We start from the raw sequence: 23,338 nt of genomic DNA, 5'->3' as shown, positions 1-23,338 counted from the left end.
AATTGATAGTGAGCAGAGCATAAATCTGCTGGAGGCATTTCACCTTTGACTTTCATTAGTCTGTCATAGGTATCTAAGAGCAATGTTGCACAGCAAATATCAGTGCCCAAGACTTTTACGCTGAATCTTAGCTGAATGCTCAAGCCTTAGCTCTTTCAGACTCAGTCTACATGTTTGACATATTTGTATCACTGGAGTACTTGGGATTACATGAAAAAGACTTACACTGGAAAGACTCATAGGAATGCAATACCTTAGGAGAGTCATGGGCAGAACAGGGAGAAAGAGACATTTGGAATTGCTACAACAGGGAGATTAGACTGACCAGGAACGATAGCAAATTATGAAGTGAGCATAAAACTCCAGCCATCTAAAAACGACTTCGAATTATACCTTTCAGTAAGATAAAAACATTTTCAGGGTTCTATCTCTTCTCACCCTTGTACTAGTATCTAGGGGAATGATCTCAAAAGACACAGAGCTTTCATTTTTTGGGAGCAGTGTGCTGCCAAGCTATGAAATCAGCCTGATAAGGACATAAGACACAATGGAATATATCCACTGGAATCTTGTATGCCCTGGGTATGTCATTTCCCCATATTGATCCTCATGTGAAGAATGAGCAGCTTTAGCTAGATAATACCTAATCTATAAGATCCTTTCTCTCTTAACACCATGAGTATAACCATACTCTTAACAGGTTTGTTTTTTTTAAAGCAACTTTTATAGAGTTGCATTGTTTAAAATAAAGCAAAGTTTAGGAAGCTGGGATTATTTTGCTAGAAGAGAAGACCAAAGGGAACCCTGAGAACAGGTCTTCACATATTTGAAGGGTTCTTCTGAGAGACTGTTAACCACCACACTGGAGCAGAATGCTAGGAAATGAGGACCAAAAGGGATTTAGAGGGGACTTTATCACCTGTCCTTGGTAAGGATGACATCTGAGTGAAATCACATCATCAGGTCTACAAACTGTTCTTGTAAGAGGCTGTGCCATATCCTTTTATTGGAATATAAACATTCAGAGAATGTGTAAGATAGAAAATAACAACAACATATACATGTAAGAAGACATCTGAAATAGTCATCCACCGCTTAGGCTACCCATGTGCTATCCCATTTTCTTGTTAGAATATGTAAGATATGGGGGAAGAGAAGGAGGGGGCAAGGCTGCCCTCACTGTTTGGTTAAAAAAAGGTCCTTTCTGGGGAAGCAGATCTTGGAGCCAGGGTCCTCCACTGACACCCCCCCCCCCACACACACACACTTTGCCTCTGGCTGGGAGTCTGTTCAGATGCTGTGAGGCCAGGCTGACTTTACTGGGGAGGACTGAGTGACCACAGAGACATTCTGCTCTATTCTTGCTTCCTCCAGGTGGAAAGTCCATCCAGCATAATGAACTCCTGGGAACTACACGTTGCTTACACGAGTTGGAGGCGAGCCTGGGGCCTGGGACAAGTCAGTAAGGAAGGCCCAGCTGTCCCTTCCCCAGGGGGGCACTGTCTTGGCCATGCTGGTTTCCAGAGATGCCACTTCCATTCCACAAGGTCTGACTCATGGGTGGGATCTCTGTGTGCCAGGAGAGGAGCCCCAGCTGAAGACAGGAGGCGAGGCTACTTGGATCTGTCATGTGATCATTCTGGGAGTCTTTTCAAAGAGGGTAGATTCCTACCTGCCTTGAGTAGCTGAATCTAACGGGAGACCAGACAAGGACAAGACAGGAGACAAGATTTGTGGGCTAAGCTATCAGTATAGAATAGTGGATACAGTGCGAGGGAAAACTTGGATTCAATTCGCACTTCAGACACTAACTATGACTGAGTATGTCACTTAAGCTTTTCTCTCTGGGCCTCAGTTCCTTGTCTGTATAATGGAAGGTTTGAGCTACATGGCCTCAGATCTGTGTCGGTGATCTTATGATTTCTGTCAGTGCTTCCCAACCTGAAGATTGAGACTCTTGCTATTTTGGACATAGGAAGAAAAGTTACAATCATAGAATCACGGAGTCTGAGTTAGAAGGAACCTCAGAGATCATTTAGTCCAATACTTGGAGAAGAATTCCTGCTGTACCATCTCCCACAAATCCAACCTTTGTCTAAAGACCTTTAGTGAAGGGGTACCCATTATCCATGAAAGTAACCTATTCCTCTTTTGAACATTCAATTATTAAAGTTGTCCTTTACCTAAAGCAAAATCTGTTTTTCTGAAACTGTCATCCATTATTCTTTGTTCTGCTTGCTAAAGCCAAGCAAAACATCTCCTTAGGACATCTTCCGTGTCTTCCTTTCTCCAGTCTAAATGTCCCCAATTCCTTCAACCAATTTCCACGTTTCACAGTTTTCAGTCCTCTCATAGGATGTCCCATTTGTCCATGATCTTCCCAAAATGTGGTACCCAGAATTAAAAGCTATACTCTAGAGAAACTCTGATTATGGAAAAACAGTGGAACTGTCACTTCCCATAGTTTGGACTCTATGCATATCTTATAGTCTGGATCTTGGTAGCTTTTTTACCTACTATTTCATGTGAATGATTGTCAAGCCAACTTCCCCCTTGGACATGTGCAGTTATATAGTTAGTTTTTTGAATCAAAGTGCAGGAACTTACATTTATCACTGTTATATTTAGTCTCATTAGAATTAGTAGCCCAGTGGTCTGACCTATCTGGAATGTAAAAGTGTTAATAGAGAAAGCACAAGAAGACTACAACATGCCAAGTAGTTCTTGGCTAATGGTTGGCAAGTACTTTAGAACTAAAGGATTCAAAGGAAGTGAAATATTGTGCATGCTGAACGTTCCATCACATTTCAGGCTATTATATAAGAATTCCTGCCCTCTAAAGAGGTGTCAGATTAGTGAGCATTGGGCGACAAAACTTCTCTGTATGTCCTGAACTGGTTTAAAATGTAATTGGGAAATGTTTAACAAAATAAATAAAAATACAATAAAACATAGATGATGTTAATTTGTGTTTTTTAAAAGATATTATGTGGCCTGCAGAGATCCATATTCTATTCAGTTTGATACCACTCTCTAAAAAGGATTAAACCAATTTTCAAATATTGCTGCTACAGAAAATTCCATTTGGGCCTCCAAAATTTATACAACCCTGCAAGATAGTATCCAGTGCCATGATCTTCTTTCTTGTGTACTTTTTTCTATATTAGGTGGTATGCAAAACACAGCTGCCTAGCAGATCTTTACAAGACAAACTGCTGACCAGAAAAGAGGTAGGTCCATTGTAGTTAGCCATCTTGAAAATCAGATCAGGAGTGACTAAACACTTAATCTGTTCCATGGGACAGCCACTGGTTGCTCAATTGGCTTATCAAAATCTACTGGCTCTGGATTGATAGTATCCTAGGGCACCCTCAACAGATACAGAGTGTCATGAGAAAACAACACATTGGGAATAGACAGTCTTGATTCCTATTCAGTCTTTCTCTGATTTATTAAAGATGTGGATACGTGGGTCAGTGCTTTTTTTTTCCCATGACTGATTTAAAGGACCATGAGCATAGTTTATATTTTCTTTTGAAAGACATTTTCAGTTTTTTTTTGGCAAAACCATTTCTAGGATGTATGATTTTACCAGTGAATGTATTATTAGCAGCAGAGTTAGCAAGCAGTTAGAATCTTAAGTTCTATAAGCTTCCAGTCACAGATAAGTTAACTGAGACAACTGTAAGTCTTTGAATACACACCTTGGTACTCAGAAAATAATCTTTGGGACTCACACAGTAAAAGACCTGGTACATGATGGCACTGAATGAAATATTTCTTTACAGATAATGCAACTGGGATAAATCCAAGTGAGCATGTCAGTAATCAAGTATCCTACCCCAAAGAATTAACATCACAAGGATGAAACCAAAAGCATGGGGGGAGGGAAGTTCTACTCCATCAGAAGATTCCATCTCAAGTGCTTTCCTAGGGGAACACCCAACCTGCAGAGCCAAAGGTAGCAGCTTCCATCCCAACTTCTTGTTTAGCCGTACTGTAGAGTATCTGTCCCGATGGGCCCAACACAAGTGAGTGGATTTTCCCCTAGCTTTCAGTCTTACAACTTCATCAAATTTGAACTTTTAGTGAATAGATATAGTTATAGACCGTGGCTGTAATAAGCCGCACAACCCAGGGTTGGGCATGCTATTACATTATCACACTGAGTTCATGTTTCTCCTCCACTTGTTCCATCTTTTCATCCGTGTTTGGGTCTGCATGATGGATTTCAATGCCGTAAATATAGATAAAGCCTCCTAAGGCACCACCAAGGAAAGGTCCCACTATTGGGATCCACCAGAAGTAATGTCCAGCTCTGAAATGCAAGCAGGAAATTCACATTACAACTCATGTTTAGTTTGGATGACTCATTTTTCTCTGACTAGCTGGCTTTCCACCCATCAAAAACTGATTACCTATGGACCTCTACCATGTATGTACTCGGTTCCTTTTGTCATTTTTCCAGAGTTTGGGGAAGAAAATAGGTGAGTACAGTGAATATGCCCTAAAGGAAGAATGAGACAGGAATTGCCCAGGCCCAGGACCCTGCTGAATTGATTTCCAACCAAACTAACCTACATGATTTATCAGATGAGTAGCAAACAAACAATAAGATTTGTGAGAGCTAAGAACACGTTTGTACTTATATAGTTAAGACTGAGGAGCCTTAGATGCAGCCTGGGGAGTTCATTTAGGGGTAACTAACTAATCCTGAAACAGCATAAGCTGGGAGGAGACACCATCATTGACATCAAATTAACCATACGTGAAGTGCAAGCTTTTTGAGGGCTGGGGCTGCTATTAAAATTTTGTCTTTTTCTTCCAGGGCCTGGTATAGTGTTTTAAATCTACATAATAAATTTCTGTTGGATTGACTTGGGTGTGCAAATCAAGTTAATGAATGAAGGAAATTATAAAATATTTATAATAAATATATAATAAAATAAAAAAATATTATTAAGCATTCACTAGGTACAAAGTACATAGTAAACCAGTGTTTATCTTTGAGGTCACATAGACTTTCTGATAGAATTTGCCCCACATGTATCTCTCACACCAGTACTCCTAAGTGTTAAACAACCAATTGGGGATATTATGGTATACTAGATTCTACATTGAGGTAGCTGAATTTGGCAGTAGTTTCTCACCATGTTCTCTAGAGAGGGGGCAGTTTATCTGGCCAAAGCTAGGAAGCTAGATAAAGTATTTATTAAGCACTTATGTGCCAGGTACTTTATTAAGCAATAGGAATTCAAATATGATAATAGTAACAATGATGACAATGATGATACAGCCTCTGCTATCAAGCAGCTTACTTTCTGATGGGGAAAGGCAAAACATAAAAGGTGACTGAAAAGGGGAATGAGATGGGCAAGAGCTTCATATTATTGGAAGTCAGGACAAACTAGATTCTAGTACCCAGCACTGTTACTAACCAGCTAAAATGATCTGGTGTAAACAGAGGAGAATCTTTGTATGTTCTACATGGGAAGAGTTAAAAAAAATGCTCCCTAACCTACTACATTAGAAAACCATGCCCTGTATATTTCTGTCCAGTGAAAGCTTGAACCCCCAACATATTCCACTGTATGATAGAGACTTAATTTAGCACAATATAAATAAATACTGAAGAGAGTTAAATTTTCCTTATTAAAAATATGTACTCTATTATAATGTGATCTAGATAATTAGTAGGTAATAAACTCCTTAAGTTATGATCTAGTCTGTTTTTATCTCAGTACACAGCATTAATATTAGTGTCTTATACATAATGTGCTTAATGCTTGTTGAATTGAATCATACATCAATCAACAACCACGTTGGTTCCTGTTGACAGCAACAAAAATTAGTAATACAGTTATTAATGTCAAATATTTGTAAGTATTTTTGCAAAAAAACCCAAAAACTACATTGTGTTGTGTCCTGAGTAATCTCCTACCTACCTTGCTTTCCCCTAGTCTTGGCTCTGTGGGTAAGTTGTCTAACCTCTCTGGGCCATTGTTTTCCATTTTTAAAATGAAGGCATTGGACTAGATCAAGATTCCATCTGATTCTAATATCGTTAAGTCCTAGATTTAGGTTTTTCTGGAAGGGAACCTGATATTGGATGAAGTAGCCACCAGATGTCACTATTATTGCACAGTTAAAAAAAAAATTGTCTCCAAATCTGCTGGGCTCTCTGAGTCAAGTGATGAAAGTCTCATTGTTCCATCTGTCCCTCTTAGACCCCAAGCTTGTGGCTTAGTCTGGAACTGAGGAAATAAGGTGCAGCTGCAGATGAAGGAATAATAGGAAAATCACAAGGGTAGCAGGGGTGGGGAACCTGTGGCCACATGTGGCCTTCTAGGTCCTCTGGTGCGGCCTTTTGACAGAGTCCAAGTTTTACAGAACAAATCCTTTTATTAAGGAGATTTGTTCTGTGAAGTTTGGATTCAGTCAAAGGGTCACTCTTGAGGACCCTGAAGGCCACTTTTAGGCCATTGGTTCCCCATCCCTGGCAGCAGCTCCAAATTGAAGGAACAAGAATACATTGCTGAGTGGAAATTGCCAAGATGGCTAAGGATCTAAACTGGTCCCTGGAATGAGTTCATGGCCCTGTGAAAATCTTTACCTTCTACCAAGCCTATTACCAACAAATTAGTGCCTCAGAAGGGTGAAGGGGAAAGGCTCACTGGAAAGCTGACTCTACATTTCTGCTTTAAGTGCACCTACCACCTGGAGAAATCTACTTCTCTCAAGCTGCCAGTCCACAATTGCCAGTCTTTGTCTGACCACACTAAGCAGGGATTATAGAACCAGAACAAGATACACTCTACCCCAAGATTAGTGGTCAGTCTGTCTCACGCCCTGTTCCTATTAATTCAGTTGTCCTGTCTTGTCATGTGGGTAGTAGCCCACAGTTTTCAATGTTCCGTGGAAGGCTTAAGATACACTCTTGTGATGTGTACAAATTTTGATCAGTTGGTTTACAAAGCCTTGGTTCCTTGCCTCAGATCAAGGCAAACCTAGTCTCCCATCCTGCTTAGAAACATAAGTCCATTAATATATACATGACTGTGTGTGCCCACATGAGAATTTACGAACTCACTCTTCATTGAAAACATTAAGCCAGAGCTTACTTTGATGTTTTGCCATCCCTCAACTAGAGGGATGTAGTAGGGCTAGAGTTTGCTCCTAGAGGGATAGGATTCTCTCTTGAGACTGGCTGTGATTGGCTGAGGAGAGGGGTAGGGGTGGGGGTGGGGGGATGGTCTGGAACTTTGGAAGTAGATGAGGCATAAACTCATATGGGAGGGAGGGAGCCTGTAGGATATTGGCCAGTAGTTAACCCAAGATCCCCTTGAGTCATTCTGAGAAGGGGAGAAAGTGCAACAATAATAACAAACATTTCTATAGCTCTTTAAAGATCACCAAGAACTCCTATGTAGATGATCTCATTTGAGTTGTCATGGCAACTCCTGCCAGGTATGGTATTGTTATCTCCATTTTACAGATGAGAAACCTGAGTCTTAGGGAGTTAAAGCAACTTGCGCATGTCCACACAACTGATGGGAGGTGAAGTCCAACACTGTATTCCCTGTGGGGAATCTCTGAATCCTACCATTTAGGGGGCGGGATGGAGAGGGGGAACAAACATTTATAGCACCTTCTCTTTGCTATAATCATCATCATCATCATATCGTAATAGCTAATGTTTATATAGTGCCTACTATGTGCCAGGCACTGAGCTAAATTATGTGTGTGTGTAGAGAGCTATATAATATGCAATAATATATGATATTAATATAAAATATTTAATGATAAATGTATATAAAATATAATGATATATAGCTATAATTAATAATAATAATTTGTTTATTTAACATAGAAATTTCTTTATCAAGCTTAATACAAGTTATCTCTGTGTGGGACAAACTGTTCTTTACCTATATCCCAGCAACAGATTTTTCCTCAACATAAAAATCTAAGTCTTTTGAGAGGCAGTGTGGCATACTAGATAAAGAACTGGCTTCAGAGTCAGGAAGACCTGGGTTCAAATCCTGCCACTGATACACTGACTATGTAATCCTGGGCAAATCACTTAACCTCTCAGTGCACTGGGAAACTAAGACTATAAGAACTATAGTACAAGTTCCTAAGCTGCATTATCAAGTTGTTTCTTCAGTGGAAGTTCCCTATACCAATGTTAAAACAAAACAACAAGAAAAAAACATACCCTTTCGGTGAGATGATACATGTATATAATTCCTTTTAAATGCTGTCCCTCTTAATGTTACCTTATCACCTGTCAAGAGTCCACATGGGCCATAATAGTTATTTAACAATTCCATCTAAGGTCACTTACGTGAAGACTTCAAACCCCCAACCTGCCAGAGCTGTGAATAGTCTGGGGCTCAGGTCTCTAGCTGGGTTCATGGCACAACCACTGTTCAGCCCCAGTGAGGAAGAAAGGAGAAGGATAAGTAGGCCGATGACAATGGGTTCTAGGCCCTTGGGGACCCTCCAGTTTTTTTCATCAAAAATGGCAAAGACGACTATGAGAAGGATAGTGGAAGACACCACCTGGAGAGGGAGAAGAATGCATCGGTGAGTTAAAATCTGTGGCCTCCCTAGTGGTCTCAGGGCTAAGAAATTGGGACCTACTAAGAGAAGAAATCGAATGCTGTTGTCTTAGAGAGCAGAGGTTTCATTTGGCCAAGACTGGGGATTTTCATTTTATAACAACCCCCAAGGGCAGAGATTCTTTATGTATCTCCAGCAGCTGCTCTCCCAAGACCCCAAGCTAGAGGAGCTCAGGGTCCCTATTACCTCTTGCAATCATTTCAGTAATCATTGACCCCTGTGACAGGGCCTTGAAGAGACCAATTTGTGAATGAGAGGAAAGTACATAGTGTGATCTTTTCTGGATACTGGGGCTCTTGATGAATTTCATCGGACAGACTGAAAATAGCTAACCAGAACTGTACTTAATTTGATCAGAAAGTCAGGAAAATACTCTGGATGCCAGTCACTCTAGGTGGCCTTCTTTGGGATCATGAATCAATGAAATCTTGAATGATTTCAGAAGAAAAGAGGGTGTATGTCAAAGAGGCAACTCCCTGAATGAATTAGTCAATCAACAAATTCTTATAAAGTTTACCTTCTCTGTGTCAGGCACTGGTGATCAATGCTATCTGATCCTGCCTCAGTTCTAGGCATTACAGATTCAAAGACAAAAATTAAATGGTCCCTGCCCTCAGAGAGCTTACATTCTATTAGGGGAAATGGGCACATGTAAGACCAGGACTGCAACTTTCGCTTTTTTTGGTAAAGTGGTGAGGTCACTGTGCAGACACTCTCTGGGTTAATCTTATGTTGCCTTCAGCACTTCTCCTTAGTGGGAAAGACCAAAGAATGAACGTCTTTGAGGGCAGTTATAATACAAGAATGTTGTAATGTTATAATACAACCATGTTGTGGTCCTGGAGGTCAGTCATATCCCTAGAGGGTAGTGTTTTCTGCTGAGAAGAGATAAGCCTGAACTACATGGAAGGATTCAGAAAGAAATGGATTTTTCCCATTTCCATGGTGTTACAGTGGCTCTGGTGGGTAGTTGTTGGCTCAAATCCTGAGAAAGAAAAATCAAATCCTTGCCAGGGCAAGTCCAACTTGGTGAAAGCAAATAAATAGGCCTTATCATCTTCTAACTTAGATGGAAACAGATCTAGGAGGCCTCCTATTTCATTTAAATGGAAAATCTCAAAAGAAATCCCCTCACATCCATCATGTAAAGAAATAGGGTAGTGGAATCCACTGGCATTTTTGTATCTTTCACCTACTCCAATACCCATAATATGGTCCTATTGAAACCCCTAAAGCCCTTAATAACTAACCTTTCCTCATAATCCTAGATGCAAAACATTCTTTTTTTTTGTACAGAAAGCTGCTAGTTTATACAGGCCCATAGGCACATGCACCTCTGGCTGAAAATGATAAAGTTTTCTACTGGCTGGCCCCACCCTACCAATAATTTTGTCTCCCATTATGCACCCTCAGCTTCCCCTTCTTCTCATGACATCCCTTCTTCCTGCTGATGGGCCTTCACTTATGAATCTCTAATCACCCTGAAGCATCCTTTCCCTACCTCAGATAACAGCTTAAGATCATCTCTTTGGCTTTCCCCAGGGAGCCTCCTCAGTCCTGCCCCACTCCGTCCTCCAATACACTTTGGTAATATACTATACTTGTATTCAAATATTTCTGTTGAACACGTGCCAGCCAGTTTTGTTCCCCTTCAGTAGTCTGTGAAATCCTTAAGAACAGGTGCCATGAGAATTCTTTATGATGTAACTTCTAATTATCCAGTATAGTGCGGTCTGCCAAGGGGATAGTTTTAGAATTCGTGTCATAGCTTAGCAAACTTGTTCAGGCTGAGTCTCTTGTTTCTGATGGGTCTTGAGGGGGAAACATCTAGTAACTTTACTGGAAAATGCTGTCTTATCCCTGCATAAATGGGTCTATCAATTCAATTACACCTTGAAACAGATATAAAATGCAATAGGAAGAATTTAAGGGAAATTTTCTTGACTAGGAGGATCATAGGGGACCAGAATAGGAGTTATAAGATCTCTTTCTCTGGAGATCTTTAAAAGTAGCAAAATCACTGAACTTTCTTGGATGATTTGTGGACAAGCCTAGACCCTAAAGGAAGGAGTTTTTTTTAAAACTTCTATTGTTTCCACCTAATTGCTTGGGGCTCCTTCTGGTGGCTGCAGCCTCAAGAATGTTAGCTATCCCTTTATAACTCTTCATGACAAGTCTTCAGCTCCAATTTTTCTTAAGTTTCACAAGCTACGTTAAGTTAGATGATTTAAAAAGAAACATAATTCTATTTTTTTAATTAACAAAAAAGGCTATTTTTTTACTCTCTTTTATTTCCTCCCTTTACATTGGGGGGAGGAAGAAAAACAAAACACTTGTAACAAATATGCATAGTTGAGCAAAACAAATTTATTCATTGGCCATGCCCAAAAAATATTTTCCTCATTCTTCACCCTGAGTTCTTCAAATGTAGTGATTTCTATAAACTATATACAGGCATATAGAAAGGATCGAGTCTAGCTTTGGAGAAGTCTTAGGATCGAAGAGAATCTAATCCTTTTATTAGGGGAATTTGTTTTGTGATGTTTAGATTTAATTGAAGCACTGGGCTTAAGGACCTCTAGGACCTCACCACTTGTGGCCTTGAGGTCACAGTTTCCCCACCCCTGTCTTAGATATTAGTTGGTTTCAGGTACCACTGTCAATCTACCTAAGTTATATTCCTGGCTATGGTTTTCTCCTTAGCTACAGAGAAATCAGTAATTTCTTCCTAGTTTCATCAGTTTCTACTTGTATCCCAGGTCTTTTCTTCCCTGGCAACTGGAGGTCTGTTTGGAGCCTAGCTTTGACTATTTAACTAATCCCATTATCCCTTTATCATTATAAGTTACTTATTATTTATAATAATTATTATTAATAGGTAACATGTATCTCTGTAAGGTTTGCAAGGTGGTTTACATGTTATCTCATTTGAACCCTTTCTCTAAACATCTATAGTGAACTCACTCTGTAGCTATCCCAGAGACAAGATTGGGAATAATTCTTCTCTTCAGGAAGGAAAAAAAATTTGGAAAATGCTACTTGGGCCCTAGTAAAAATGTAATATTATCCGTCAAGATGTCAGTGTCAGTCTTTAAACTGCTAGAAAATGACCAGTAGTATAGTAGAATAGTAATGCTTTTTGGGTCAATTGGTTACATGGTATAGATTCTGAAAACTAATTTAAAATGACAGTATAATGGGCATATTTTGTTATTTTATTTTTTGTTTTCAGTTCCAAATTCTCTCCCTCGTATCCCTTATCCCACCAATAGTGAAGAAAGAAAATATGATAAATTTTGAAACATAGTTTGAATGTCTGGATGTCTTCGAAACGTGTGTGTATGTGTTTGTGCATGTTGAAGTCCATGGGCTTTCTTAGAGGTTTAGTAGTAAATAGCTAATTAAAAAAATTAATATGTACATTTAGCAGGATAGGTTGGGCCATCCATCCCTCCCTTCGAAGATTCATCTTCTATTTTCCGTCTGACTAATCCTGTTTCGTGAACATTCTACTACCCTGCCCACCTCCATCTAGTTTACCTTGCATCTGAACTTACCTGGTCTGCAAATTCATTTCCTACAGTCAGATATTGAACTGGATATGTTGCAAAAATCTGTGCTGTTGCATTTTCTCCTGTAATGATCAATTTTCCCCCGGCAAATGACATAAGTGCATCTATAAAAAACAAAGCCCCTGTTTATTAGTATTCTTTTGGAAACCATAAAGGGGAAAAAAAGCAGGACAGAGAAAACAATACATTGCTTAAACATTTAAGTGAAATTTGTTGCTACCTTAGTTTTCTCCCAATTTTGGATGATGATAGTCATAAAAAATGTCAAATTCAGGGTGGTTCTGGAGCTTTCCAGGATCATCTCTAAGATTTTGGTTAGTATCAGGGGGAGTACAGAAAACCCACGTCTATTTCAGCTGGACCACTCTGGGCCTGAATCAATTACTAGTTTATAGGGATCTTATAATCAACTCATTTTTCCTCTGTAGTTTCTGAATTGACCTATGAGCAAGATAGACTCTGTGGACCTGTGTGTGCCCCCAAAAAAACTCCGTGGAGATTCCATTGGTGCCCACAGCTGCCTTAGGATTTAGAATATAGTTGGGTGCATCCAAAGTTTCAAAATGGATATAGGATGAGAAATGCCTGACATACAGGAGTTTAGAAGGTAAGAATTTTAGGGAGGGAAGACTTGTTTTCAGCCCAACCAGAAGGCCCTGTTGCATAGAAGAAAGAGCACTGGAACCAAAGTCAGAGAACCCTGAGTTTACATCCTAGCTCTGCTTTTTACCACCCATATGATCTTGGGGAAGCTACTTTTCCCAGCCTCAGTTTTCCTCTTTTATAGAAAGGCAGCATGGTACAGTAGAAAGTAAGTTGGTTTTGGAGTTGGAGGACCTGGGATTGAATCATGCTTCTGTTCCTTTACTAGCTGTTTAACCTCTCTGGGTTCGTTTCCTGTGAAATGGGGGATTGGTACCAACCCTAGACCTATGATCCTAAAATGAAGGGATTGGGTTAGCTAATCATTAGAATCCCTTCAAACTCTAAATTTTATCATCCTCCATTAGGGGTGTGCTCCCACTGACTCAGAAAAGCTGATTGTTAAATTTTCAAGGTAAACATGTATACCTGGGAAACTGGCAAAGCTATAAATTAAGGCTTGATTTATTGTTTTATTGATTATCTATACCAAGGATCGGCAAACAATGACCTGAAGGCCATATCTGGCTGGTTAATTGTTTTTGTACTGCCCACAACTTACATATTTTATTTTTGCCTCTTGGGTTGTAGTTTGCAGGGACACCTCCCCTTTCCCCAATCTAAACTTGAAAAAATGTTAAGGAACATGTTAATTACACATAAAATTTAAAAATTTAAGTCTTATGTTTTTGGAGAGCTGGTTATTAAAATTTTACCAACCCACCCTTGTACCTTTTAGATGTAAGCAGTCTGAAGAGACAAACCAATATCATACAGCTAATTAACAGCAGACCAGAAATCATGTCTTCTCTGATTTCAAATCCAGTGGTTTTTTTTGTTTTGTTTTGTTTTCCCATTCTACCACTTTTATCTCTTCGTGGAGTGAGAAAGGGATCTGGGTAGTAATGACTGTGATTGGCTAGTAGCACAGCCTAGCCCATATTTCAGATCTGGCTTATTTTTCAATTCTTCTATTGAAGATAATTTTACCGCTGGGTGGTGAAACTCTGAATTTTCAATTCCCGAATTATCCCCTTCCCAAATTCCATTTGTGGCATGGAATGTATACTGAGTTGAATTGAGAAGGTGTGTGGCTGCAGTAGAATCATTTTGCCAGAATTTTCTGGCCCTAAATCTGTGGTCTAGGAAGCATTTCCCGCCTTAATTCTAGTGCCCTTCCTCTGTTGACATCTTCGCTTTGTCTTGTACGTAGCTTGTTGTTTGCATGCTAACTTCCCCCTTCGACTGTGAGCTTCCTGAGAGGAAGGCCTGTTTTTACCTTTCTTCTTATTCTCAGTACTTAGCGCAGTGTAATATTCATAAATGTGAATTCACTGACTGATCCTATGAACTATTTCCTATGACTAGTGACTCCCGTCTTATAAAATACGTTGATTGGGGAAGCTGAAATATAATGGTTCTCGATTTGGACCAGATTAGGAGAATGTTTTTGGATCCAATTTCAATGACACAATGTTAGCACTTGAAGGTATTTCAGAGGTTATCATCTATAAACCTCATTTAGAGATGAGGAAACTGAAACTTAGAGATATTCCATAGCTTGCTTAACATAGTGAGTGTCTCAATTAGAATTCCAAATTTTGTTGACCTTCAATCCTTTGTTCTCATTAGTTACTTTTTTTTTTAAAAGCAATCAGGGTTAAGTAACTTGCTCAAGGTTACATGGCCAGTTATTTTGTGTGGGTGTTAAGTATCTGACCCCAGAACTGATCCCAGGTCTCCCGACTTTGGGGCTGGCGCTCTTACTCACTGTGCCACCTGGCTGCCCCTCTCATTAGTTACTTTTACTCAGCAATACTAACAGTCTTATAGAAAGAATCTGTGCCAGAGGAGGGGACAGTTTTCAATTCTAACTTCATTATGCTGACCTTCTCTCTTCCAAGTTTTCTTCCCAAAAGCCATTCAAATTACCTAGTTCCATTGGCCCATTTTCCCTCCCCCAATCAAATGGGAGAAAACAATGGAAAAAGAAACTCCTGAAAAACATCAATACACTATTCACATTTTCCCCCTCATGTGTTAGATCTCTCAGAGCACTGTATACATGTAAATTACTATCATTATTATTTTTCTCTATCTTTAACACAACGTTAAGTTCCTTTAGAGACTTAGCAAATATGACCTAATAATGGCAGTGTTCCTTTCTTCTTGGACACTTCTGTATTCAGAGGAGTATTCCCTTTCCCAGAGCTTATTACTACATCTGGTAAATTCTCCCACTATCTCCTTATCCTCACTACAATCTTCAAAATAATTTTTACCCAGATTTAGTCCTTTTCCCCTATCTTCCTGAGCCAAGTGGCCAACTCACCATAGTAAACTCCAAAGAGGCCTGCAGCTGCTAGGAAAGCCCCCAGGAACTGGGCCGCCATATAGAAAGGGAATTTGTACCATTTCATCCGTCCATAGAGGCACATAGCAAAGGACACTGCTGGGTTAATGTGGCCACCTGCATGGAATATTAAATAATGGAGCATGAGTCATGAGAGGGAGGGTCAGAATAGAAACAGAAAAAATTGTCTAAAATCTAACTACCTGGATAGTGGAAATAGAAATAGTGTCAGACTTCAAACTCTCCTACTCTATTTCTCAAAATGAATAATCTGTTAGTTCTAGTGACAGTCTATAGAACAAACCCCAAGATGAGTAAATGTCACTTTCAGATCATCAGAAATTATCATGATGGGGGCGGGAAAAGGCCAGTGTACGTATTAGATTAAAAGCAAAGTCCAGTAAATTCTCCACTTCCATTACAAGGGTATTAAAAGCAACCTTTAGATTGTAAAGAGAGGATACTTCCAGTGAAGTGTTCCTGAAAAACACACAGTTATGTAGTTCAGGAAACTGATATTCAGTTTGTTTTCTGTAGCATATGAGAAATTTGTTCTCTGCTCTACCTAAACATGTTTCCCTTATATTAAAAAAAAATCACAAGGACTTTCTTGTAACCTTGGGATAGACAGAGATTTCTCTATGCCTTCTGTGTTTCTCTCTGGTCAGGCATGGTTTTTACTCTGTGGAGTGTATCATTTACTTTCCCAGAAGTCTTTGCATCTGTACAGTCAGTAACCGGCTTCTTTTTATTGTTCTTATCACAAGACTCCTCATTTTTACTGTACAGAAAAATAGCAAAAATCGTTTTTGAGCTATCCCTAAGGAACACATTTTCCCCTAGGAAACATAATCCATATTTAGAAGAGATTTCAGTTTGGAGAGTTTGATAAGTATACATTTAGAATGTAATAGAAAAAGAAAAAAAATTAAGAAATAGGAGGACAAAGTGGGGGGCTATGTGCCAAAAAGAGTCACTGGCCAGTGTTTGATTAGGTTTAAACATGATCCACTATGCCTCTGAACACAGTTGAAAAAAAGAGAAAATTACAAAATATGGAATAATTTCACATATATGGGAGATGTTGCAACCAGAAGTAGGGTATCCTATAAAATTTAAATTAGGAACAAATAAAAGGAAGCACTACTTTAAACAGGGAGTAGCAAATGCATTTTCTCAAGTGTCAGAAATGTTGAATAAGTTGAAGAATAGTTTAGATAAATTCATTAGTGACTAATTCCTAATGGGGCATTCACAGAAGCTAAAATTATTTTGAGTTGTTTTCTTCATCTCTTGAAGAAGACCTCTAGGGTCCCTTCTGATACCCAAATACTATGATTCTAAGATCTAGAGAAGGAAAGGACCTTTGAGATCATCTAACCCAACCTCTTCATTTTACAGATGAAGAAACTGGGATTTGGAGAGGATAATGATGGACCATATAGGTAGTGAGTAGCAAAGCCATGATTCAGACCTGTTCCTCTGACTCCAAATCCAGTTCTTTTTCTATTACCAGACTGAGGTCATACAGGACAGTGGGAAGGTCTGTTGGATTTGAATTCAGAGGACCTGGGTTCAAGTCCCAGTTCTTCTACTTATTATCTCTGTAATCCTGGGCAAGTTATGGAACCCTTCTATAACTTAGTTCCCATTTGTAAAATGAAAGAAAGTAGATTCAAAGTTCCCTTCCAATTCAAAATCTATGATCTTATGACCTTATGCATCTGTCTATGGGTATCACCTTTAGAGATTGACTTTGGAGTTGTTTGACACAAGGGTCTGAACTAGCGTCACTTCTTTGTTATGTTATTAATCTCACATTTAGTACTTGGAAATGCTTAGAATTGGTAAGTTAACAGTTAAAGGGATGTCTCTAGTGACTTTGGGGGAAAGATGCTACCCTAGAGGATTGTAAAAGGACAAAAAACATTACATATATTCTGCACTTCTACAAAACAAAAGCAATGTTTTTCCCTGTCAAGGATTTGCAAATTGACTTTGTGTCTTATGTACATATCTACTGAAATTTCATTATCACCTTGTGTACTCAAGCACTTAGAAGACCTCAGGAATAGGAAAAACAGGTAGTGGAAACATCCTTGTCTTCCTTTTCCTAGGATTATTACCTCCCAACCCCAAGTTCATGCTGTATATCTCATGGTTTTGTTGTTGTTTTCCCATTTTTGGATATGTTTAACAATCAAGAATAGAGAAAGGATTATAGTGGGGTCAGATAAAATGTTGCTCATCTCCATTTGAGTTGCTGCCACCTTTTCTTGCCCAGAGTCAAGAGAACCACAGGTTCAAAGGACTTGGGCATTATGGCATTGGCTATCCTTTCTTCCTAAGCCACAACCAGAGGACGAAGAGCAGTTGCCATCCCAGGATGATGCCTTCTTTTATCCTGAAATAGATTAGGCATCAGGAGGGAGAACTGCCTTAGAGAGTTGGCCATTAACATTTGGACTACTAGATGAAATCATACGTGAATTCTTGAATAGTGTTATAGTCTGGTTCCTTGGCATAATAGTTCAAATTCTAAGACTTTTGTTCACTAAAAGCAGTAATTAAATCTAAGTCATTCTCAAGCACAGGTTGTAAAATCTTGTAAATACAACTGAACTCTATTTATAGTGAGGAAAGTGCCTTGGATGGAGAATAAGGGGTTCCAGGAGGTGGAAACTCATAAGAAAAAAAGGCCCCCAGCTTTTCATTATTATTGTTCTCTTTTGCCCTGCTCAGCAGAAATTTTAGAGAATGATAGCTAATATTTATATACTACTTAAAAGTTTGTAAAGCAGTTTACTTTTGTTATCTTATTTGATCCTCACAACAGCCCTGTGAAGTAGGTGCTATTATTATCCTCATTTTATTCATGAGGAACTCAAGGCTGACAGAAATTAAGGGACTTGCTCACTCATGGTCACATAGCTAGTGGGTGTCTAAGGCAGGATTCAATCTGAGGTCATCCTGACTTCAAATCCAACACTTAACCTGTGGCACCACCCAGCTGCCTTGGTTGCCCTTTGTTCCTGCTGTTAACAAGGTCCAGGTGACCAGAGGCCTAGAATGGGCAAAGGCCATTAAGAGTTCTCTTCAGGGGCGGCCAGGTGGCACAGTGAGTAAGAGCGCTGACCCCAGAGTTGGGAGACCTGGTATCTGTTCCAGCCTCAGATACTCGGCACCCACACAAACACAAAAAATAATAACTGGCTGTGTAACCTTGAGCAAGTTAACCCCAATTACTTAGAGGTGGCCAGGTGGCACAGTGAGTAAGAGTGCTGGCCCTAGTGTCTGGAGACCTGGGATCGATTCTGGCCTCAGATACTCGGCACCCACACACACACACACAAATAATAACTGGCTGTGTAACCTTGAGCAAGTTACTCAACCCCGATTGCTTTAAGAAAAAAAAAAAAGAGTTCTCTTCAGTTCCAAAATCTTTCTCCAAAACATCCACTAATTGGAATTCATATGGGTTTAAAAAATGTATCTTTTTAAATGCAGATATCCTTGCCAGGGTTAATCTTTTTGGTTACTTTAATTCCTTTAATAATATTGTCTAAAACACCTGGGAATTATAGAAAGTAATTTCGCTAAAGATGGGATAGAGGTGGGGAATAGACATGAGAAAGGTCTCATGGGGAGGAAGAGGGAGAGGTAAATAATTTTGGAGCAAGAACTGCTTCCAAGAAGGTTAGGGAGGTTTAAAAAATCAAAAAACAGAATGAGAGAACCAAATGTCTGGTAGGGAAAGAAAAACCAGGCCATAAAAGATGGAGAAAGGACAATAAGAAGAAACCATTTCCCCTTATTTTGCAATTTTGCCTAGAATCCTGATGAATACTGAAAATTATCCATAAAATCATTGTCATCTTTCTGTGCCTGATGCCTGTGAATCGTGTTTGAAGCAAGGTAATGCATGAGTTAAAATGTTGGTCACACTCTATAGAACATACTCCCTGAATCAGTGTAACCAAACCCAGAAAACTTACTGTGGACTCCTAAAATCACGAGATTAAAGAGCTCCAGGGACCTCAAAGATTTTGTTCCATGCCTAATGAATTTCTTTAGTAGCTTGCCCAGACCCAAGAGGCCCTCAGGGAGTTATAATCAATCCCTCTTCAGCATCCATACAGTAAAAATCATTACTAGGCAAGACTGCTTTGCTAATGGTGATCCTCTGTGACAAGTGAATCTTGCCCTAAGTCCCTTTTACACAGGGTAGAGTTTATTCGACACCAACCCATAGCCATAGAAAACAACACAGCTCAAAAACAAAGCCAAAGTTAGATGAACTTTCTTGCATTCTTTCTTTTTTTCAGGGGCAATTGGGGTTAAGTGACTTGCCCAAGGTCACATGACTAGGTTTTGTGTGTATATGTGTGTGTGTGTGCGCACATCTTAAGTGTCTGAGTCCGGATTTGAACTCAGGTCCTCCTGACTCCAAGGCTGGTGCTCTATTCACTGCACCACCTAGCCACCCCTTGCATTGCTTTCTTTCAAAGGTAGGCCGTCTTTTTTCAAACTCCAATAACAAGAGGAAATGGGGCCTTCAGTTTAGGATACCAGAGAGCCTCCAATAGGTGCTGAAACAGCTCTGTGTTTGCAGGGCTTTGGGAGTATGGCCTGATTGGGTAAGCATGACATTTTAGGTCAGGTTGGCAATCAGGTACCCTAGAAGTATGTCAAGAATCCAGTCAGTCAACAACTCTTTATTAGGACTTACTATGTGCCAGGCATTGAAGTATAGCCCTAGGTGTTCTTGAGCCCCTCTGAAAGACTTACTGTCAAGCTCAAATTCACTCTGATGGGCTTTAAAATCAATTGAATTCAATATAACTCAACAATTATTTATTAAACACCTATTATGTGTGGTGTACTATGCTTGATGGTGAGGAAACAAAGATAAAACAACATTTAATCCCAGTTCTCAAGGAGTATACTATCCAGTAGGGAGATATAATCATCTGAAATATAATAACTGGCTGTGATATAATCTGTAACACAAAAGTTGTATAGAAATTCAAATAGTGTGAGAGTTTTGAAGAGGAAGAAATCATTTATAACTAATTGAGAAGGCTTCATGGAGGTCACAGCACCTGAGCTGATTCTTGGAGGAAAGGAAAAGTTTTGTTGGAAATGTTGAAGGAGACTATTCAGGCATGGTGGACAGTGGAGGCCAGAATGGACAGGATATCCGATATAGCACAAAAGGGAGCAGTATTTGTTTAAGCTGGGAAAGGGCCTTGAATGATAGAGAAAGGTATTTGCATTTTATTCATTAAGCAGGAGGAGCTACTGAGGATTTTGGAGCATTAGAGTGATATGATTATCCCCACATTCACTGCTTCCCCCAATCCTGTCCCTTTGTGAGCTAAGTGCGTTCTGCTGGTGGTTAAAGTCTTCACAGTTTGAGGGAGTAGGGGACAATACCTTGAAGATAAAGATCAGGAATGAAAGGAAACAAATACTATTAAGTACCTACTACCGTGTTTCCCCGATAATAAGACCTATCCCGAAAATAAGCCCTCCCCTTACTGTGTAAGATTCCTCTAAAATAAGCCCTCCCCCGAAAATAAGCCCTATTGAGATTGCTACTGTAGTGAAGGTGATCCCCTGCGCTACACGCTACATTACGGTACCCTCTGTATGCACCGTCCCCCCCCCCCCGTGAAACGCACGCCGCGCTCCGAGCTGCATCCAATCAGAGCTGCAGCAGTGAGCGCATCATCCTGTTCTTCCCCAGTGATTTGCTTGCTGGTACATTTTTTTGTTCACATTTACCTGTTTATTAAAATTGCTGTCAATGTTCATTAAAATAAGCCCTCCCCTGAAAATAAGCCCTCTGGTGTTTTTCTGTCCAAAAAATTAATAAGACAGTGTCTTATTATCGGGGAAACACGGTATGTGCCAGGGCTAAGGACTTTATAATTATTATCTCCCTTGATCTTCACAAAAACTCTTTGAGATAGGGGCTATTATTTTTTCCATTTTACAGTTGAGAAAACCAAGGCATACAGAGATTAAGTGACTTGCCTACAGTCACACAGCTAGTAAGTGTCTGAGGCTAGATTTGAACTCAGTTCTTTCTAACTTTAGGTCAGAAGGCTATCCAATATGCCACCTAACTGCCATTAAGCCAAGAAGTGTCATTCAATAAAGCCAAGGTTGGTAGCTAAGATTCCAATTATGAAGCTGAAGATGATATTGGAAGCATTGTCACATCCAAGACCAGTCAAATCTGATGGAGCTAGCGATAAGCATTGTTTGGGGTCAGGGGCAGAGCCAAGATGGCAGAGTACAAGCAGTGTTTGGGGTCAAGTTTCAGGAGTGTGGCTAACAGAATCAAGCAGAGCAAAGATTTCCCTCAGTTTTCCACACTCAACATTCTGCAAGCATATGTGGGCTTTTATTTTCATCCAAGCTGGTCCTGACCTCTAGCTCTCTAGCTTCCTCTGAATTCCTCTCAACTGGATAGCTCCCACCACATTCTTGATGGCAAGAGTTATCCCTAAGTGGTGGCAGATGTAAATTAAGAAGATTGTGCTGGTATCAGTTTGAAGGGTGGTTTGGAGAGGAGAAAGGCCAATGTTCAGGCTACTGCTGTAGTTTTTGCAAAAGGCAAAGAAAATCTGAATTAGGCCTAAAATGTCCAAGTTGGAATGGATCTTAGATATAAGCTTTTCAAAGCCCCTCATTTTATAAAGAAGTAAATTGGGGCTCAGAGTGTTTAAGTGACTTGCCCAAGAACACACAACTTAAAAGTGACAAAGCCAGAACTCAAAACTAGGTGTCTTGATTCCAGGGCTAATGTTTCTCTTGCTATGCCCTATAGAAGTAGAAAACAAGGAACAGAGGGGAAGGACATTGTAGAAGTATGATTCATAGGTCTTGTCAACTTTTGGGATATCAGGATGAAAAGGAAGGAAGAGTCAAAGATGTCTTCCAAATTTCAAGGCTGGTTGACTGGAAAAGTGATGTCACCATCAATAGACACAGACACATTTAGGGAGAGGGAATATTTGGGAATAATGATGATTAGTTCAGCTTTGGATAAGTCAGGTTCATAGTATGTCATCATAGAGTTACACATTAGATATTAGTATCTAATGTTCAACTGAATCTCAAGTAAGTAGTCAAGGCATAAATTCTGTAGTACTTTGTACAGAGGTGATTATTGAAGTTTTTAGAGTGATAAGGTTGCCAAGTGGAAGAATGTACTGAAGAAAGAAGAGAAAATAGCCTTAGGGAATGCGCACATAAGGGTAGGAGGTTGGGGAAGAGGAGCCATGAAGAGAGAAGGTTTCAAGAGAGGTAAAGAGATGACCAGAGCTAGGTGGTGTTATGGAATCAAAAGGATGAGAGAATGTCAAGTAAGCAGTTGTTCAACAGTGTCAAAACCTACTGAGAAATAAAGAAGAAAATGAGGATGTAAAAAAGGATTTGAGGGTAAAGACATAAACATTAGTGACCTTGGAAACATCAGATTTAGTAGACTGGTGATGGGGGAAGCCAGATTTCAAGAGGTTAAGAAGTAACTGAATGGTAGAAAAAATGGAGGTAATGAAAAAAGAAATAGAAAAATAGGGAAATAGTTTTAGAGGATAGGAGGGTCAAAGAAAGTTTATGGATTTTTTTTCCTTTTTTTCCCCAGAATTTATTTATTTTTAGTTTTCAACATTCATTTCCACAAGATTTTGCATTCCAAATTTTTTCCCCTTCTCTCCCCTACTCCCCACCCCAAAATGGCAAGCATACTGATTACCCCTTTCCCCAGGCTGCTCTTTCTTATATACCTCCACTATCCCTCCCCTTATCCCTTTCCCCATTACTTTCCTTTTCCCCTTTACTTTCTTGGAAGGCAAGATGGATTTCTAACACCATTGCCTGTATATCTTATTTCCTGGCTGCATGTAACAACAATTTTTTAACATTTGTTTTTAAAACTTTGAGTTCCAGATTCTCTTTCTTCCCTCCTCACCCACCTCCACTGGGAAGACAAGCAATTCAATATAGGTTATATGTGTGTAGTTATGCAAAACATTTCCATAGTAGTCATATTGTGAAAGACTAACTATATTTCCCTCTATCCTATCCTGCCCTCGTTTATTCTATTTTCTCCTTTGACCCAATCCCTTTTCAA

At 39.6% G+C, this 23,338-nt stretch overlaps 1 protein-coding gene across 1 annotated transcript in view; it reads right to left on the bottom strand.

Annotated features, from left to right (window-relative positions):
- Positions 1-268: 268 nt before the first annotated feature.
- The window catches only part of AQP9 (aquaporin 9), a 70,560-nt gene continuing 47,490 nt past the window's right edge, over positions 269-23,338 (bottom strand). The window contains exons 3-6 of the mRNA XM_069098150.1: positions 15,172-15,309; positions 12,183-12,301; positions 8,348-8,565; positions 269-4,318 (exon numbers count right to left, since the gene is read on the bottom strand). Of these exons, the coding sequence (XP_068954251.1) occupies positions 4,153-4,318; positions 8,348-8,565; positions 12,183-12,301; positions 15,172-15,309 (641 nt within the window). The 3' untranslated portion in view covers positions 269-4,152. The remainder of the gene's footprint in view (positions 4,319-8,347; positions 8,566-12,182; positions 12,302-15,171; positions 15,310-23,338) is intronic.

The sequence above is a fragment of the Petaurus breviceps genome, unplaced genomic scaffold, assembly GCF_028583685.1.
Source record: "Petaurus breviceps papuanus isolate PSGF00001 unplaced genomic scaffold, PetGlider_PUasm1.0 37, whole genome shotgun sequence".
NCBI classification, from domain to species: domain Eukaryota; kingdom Metazoa; phylum Chordata; class Mammalia; order Diprotodontia; family Petauridae; genus Petaurus; species Petaurus breviceps.
The sequence above is the reverse complement of the archived record's forward strand: the minus strand, read 5'-3'. Positions and strand labels throughout refer to the sequence as shown.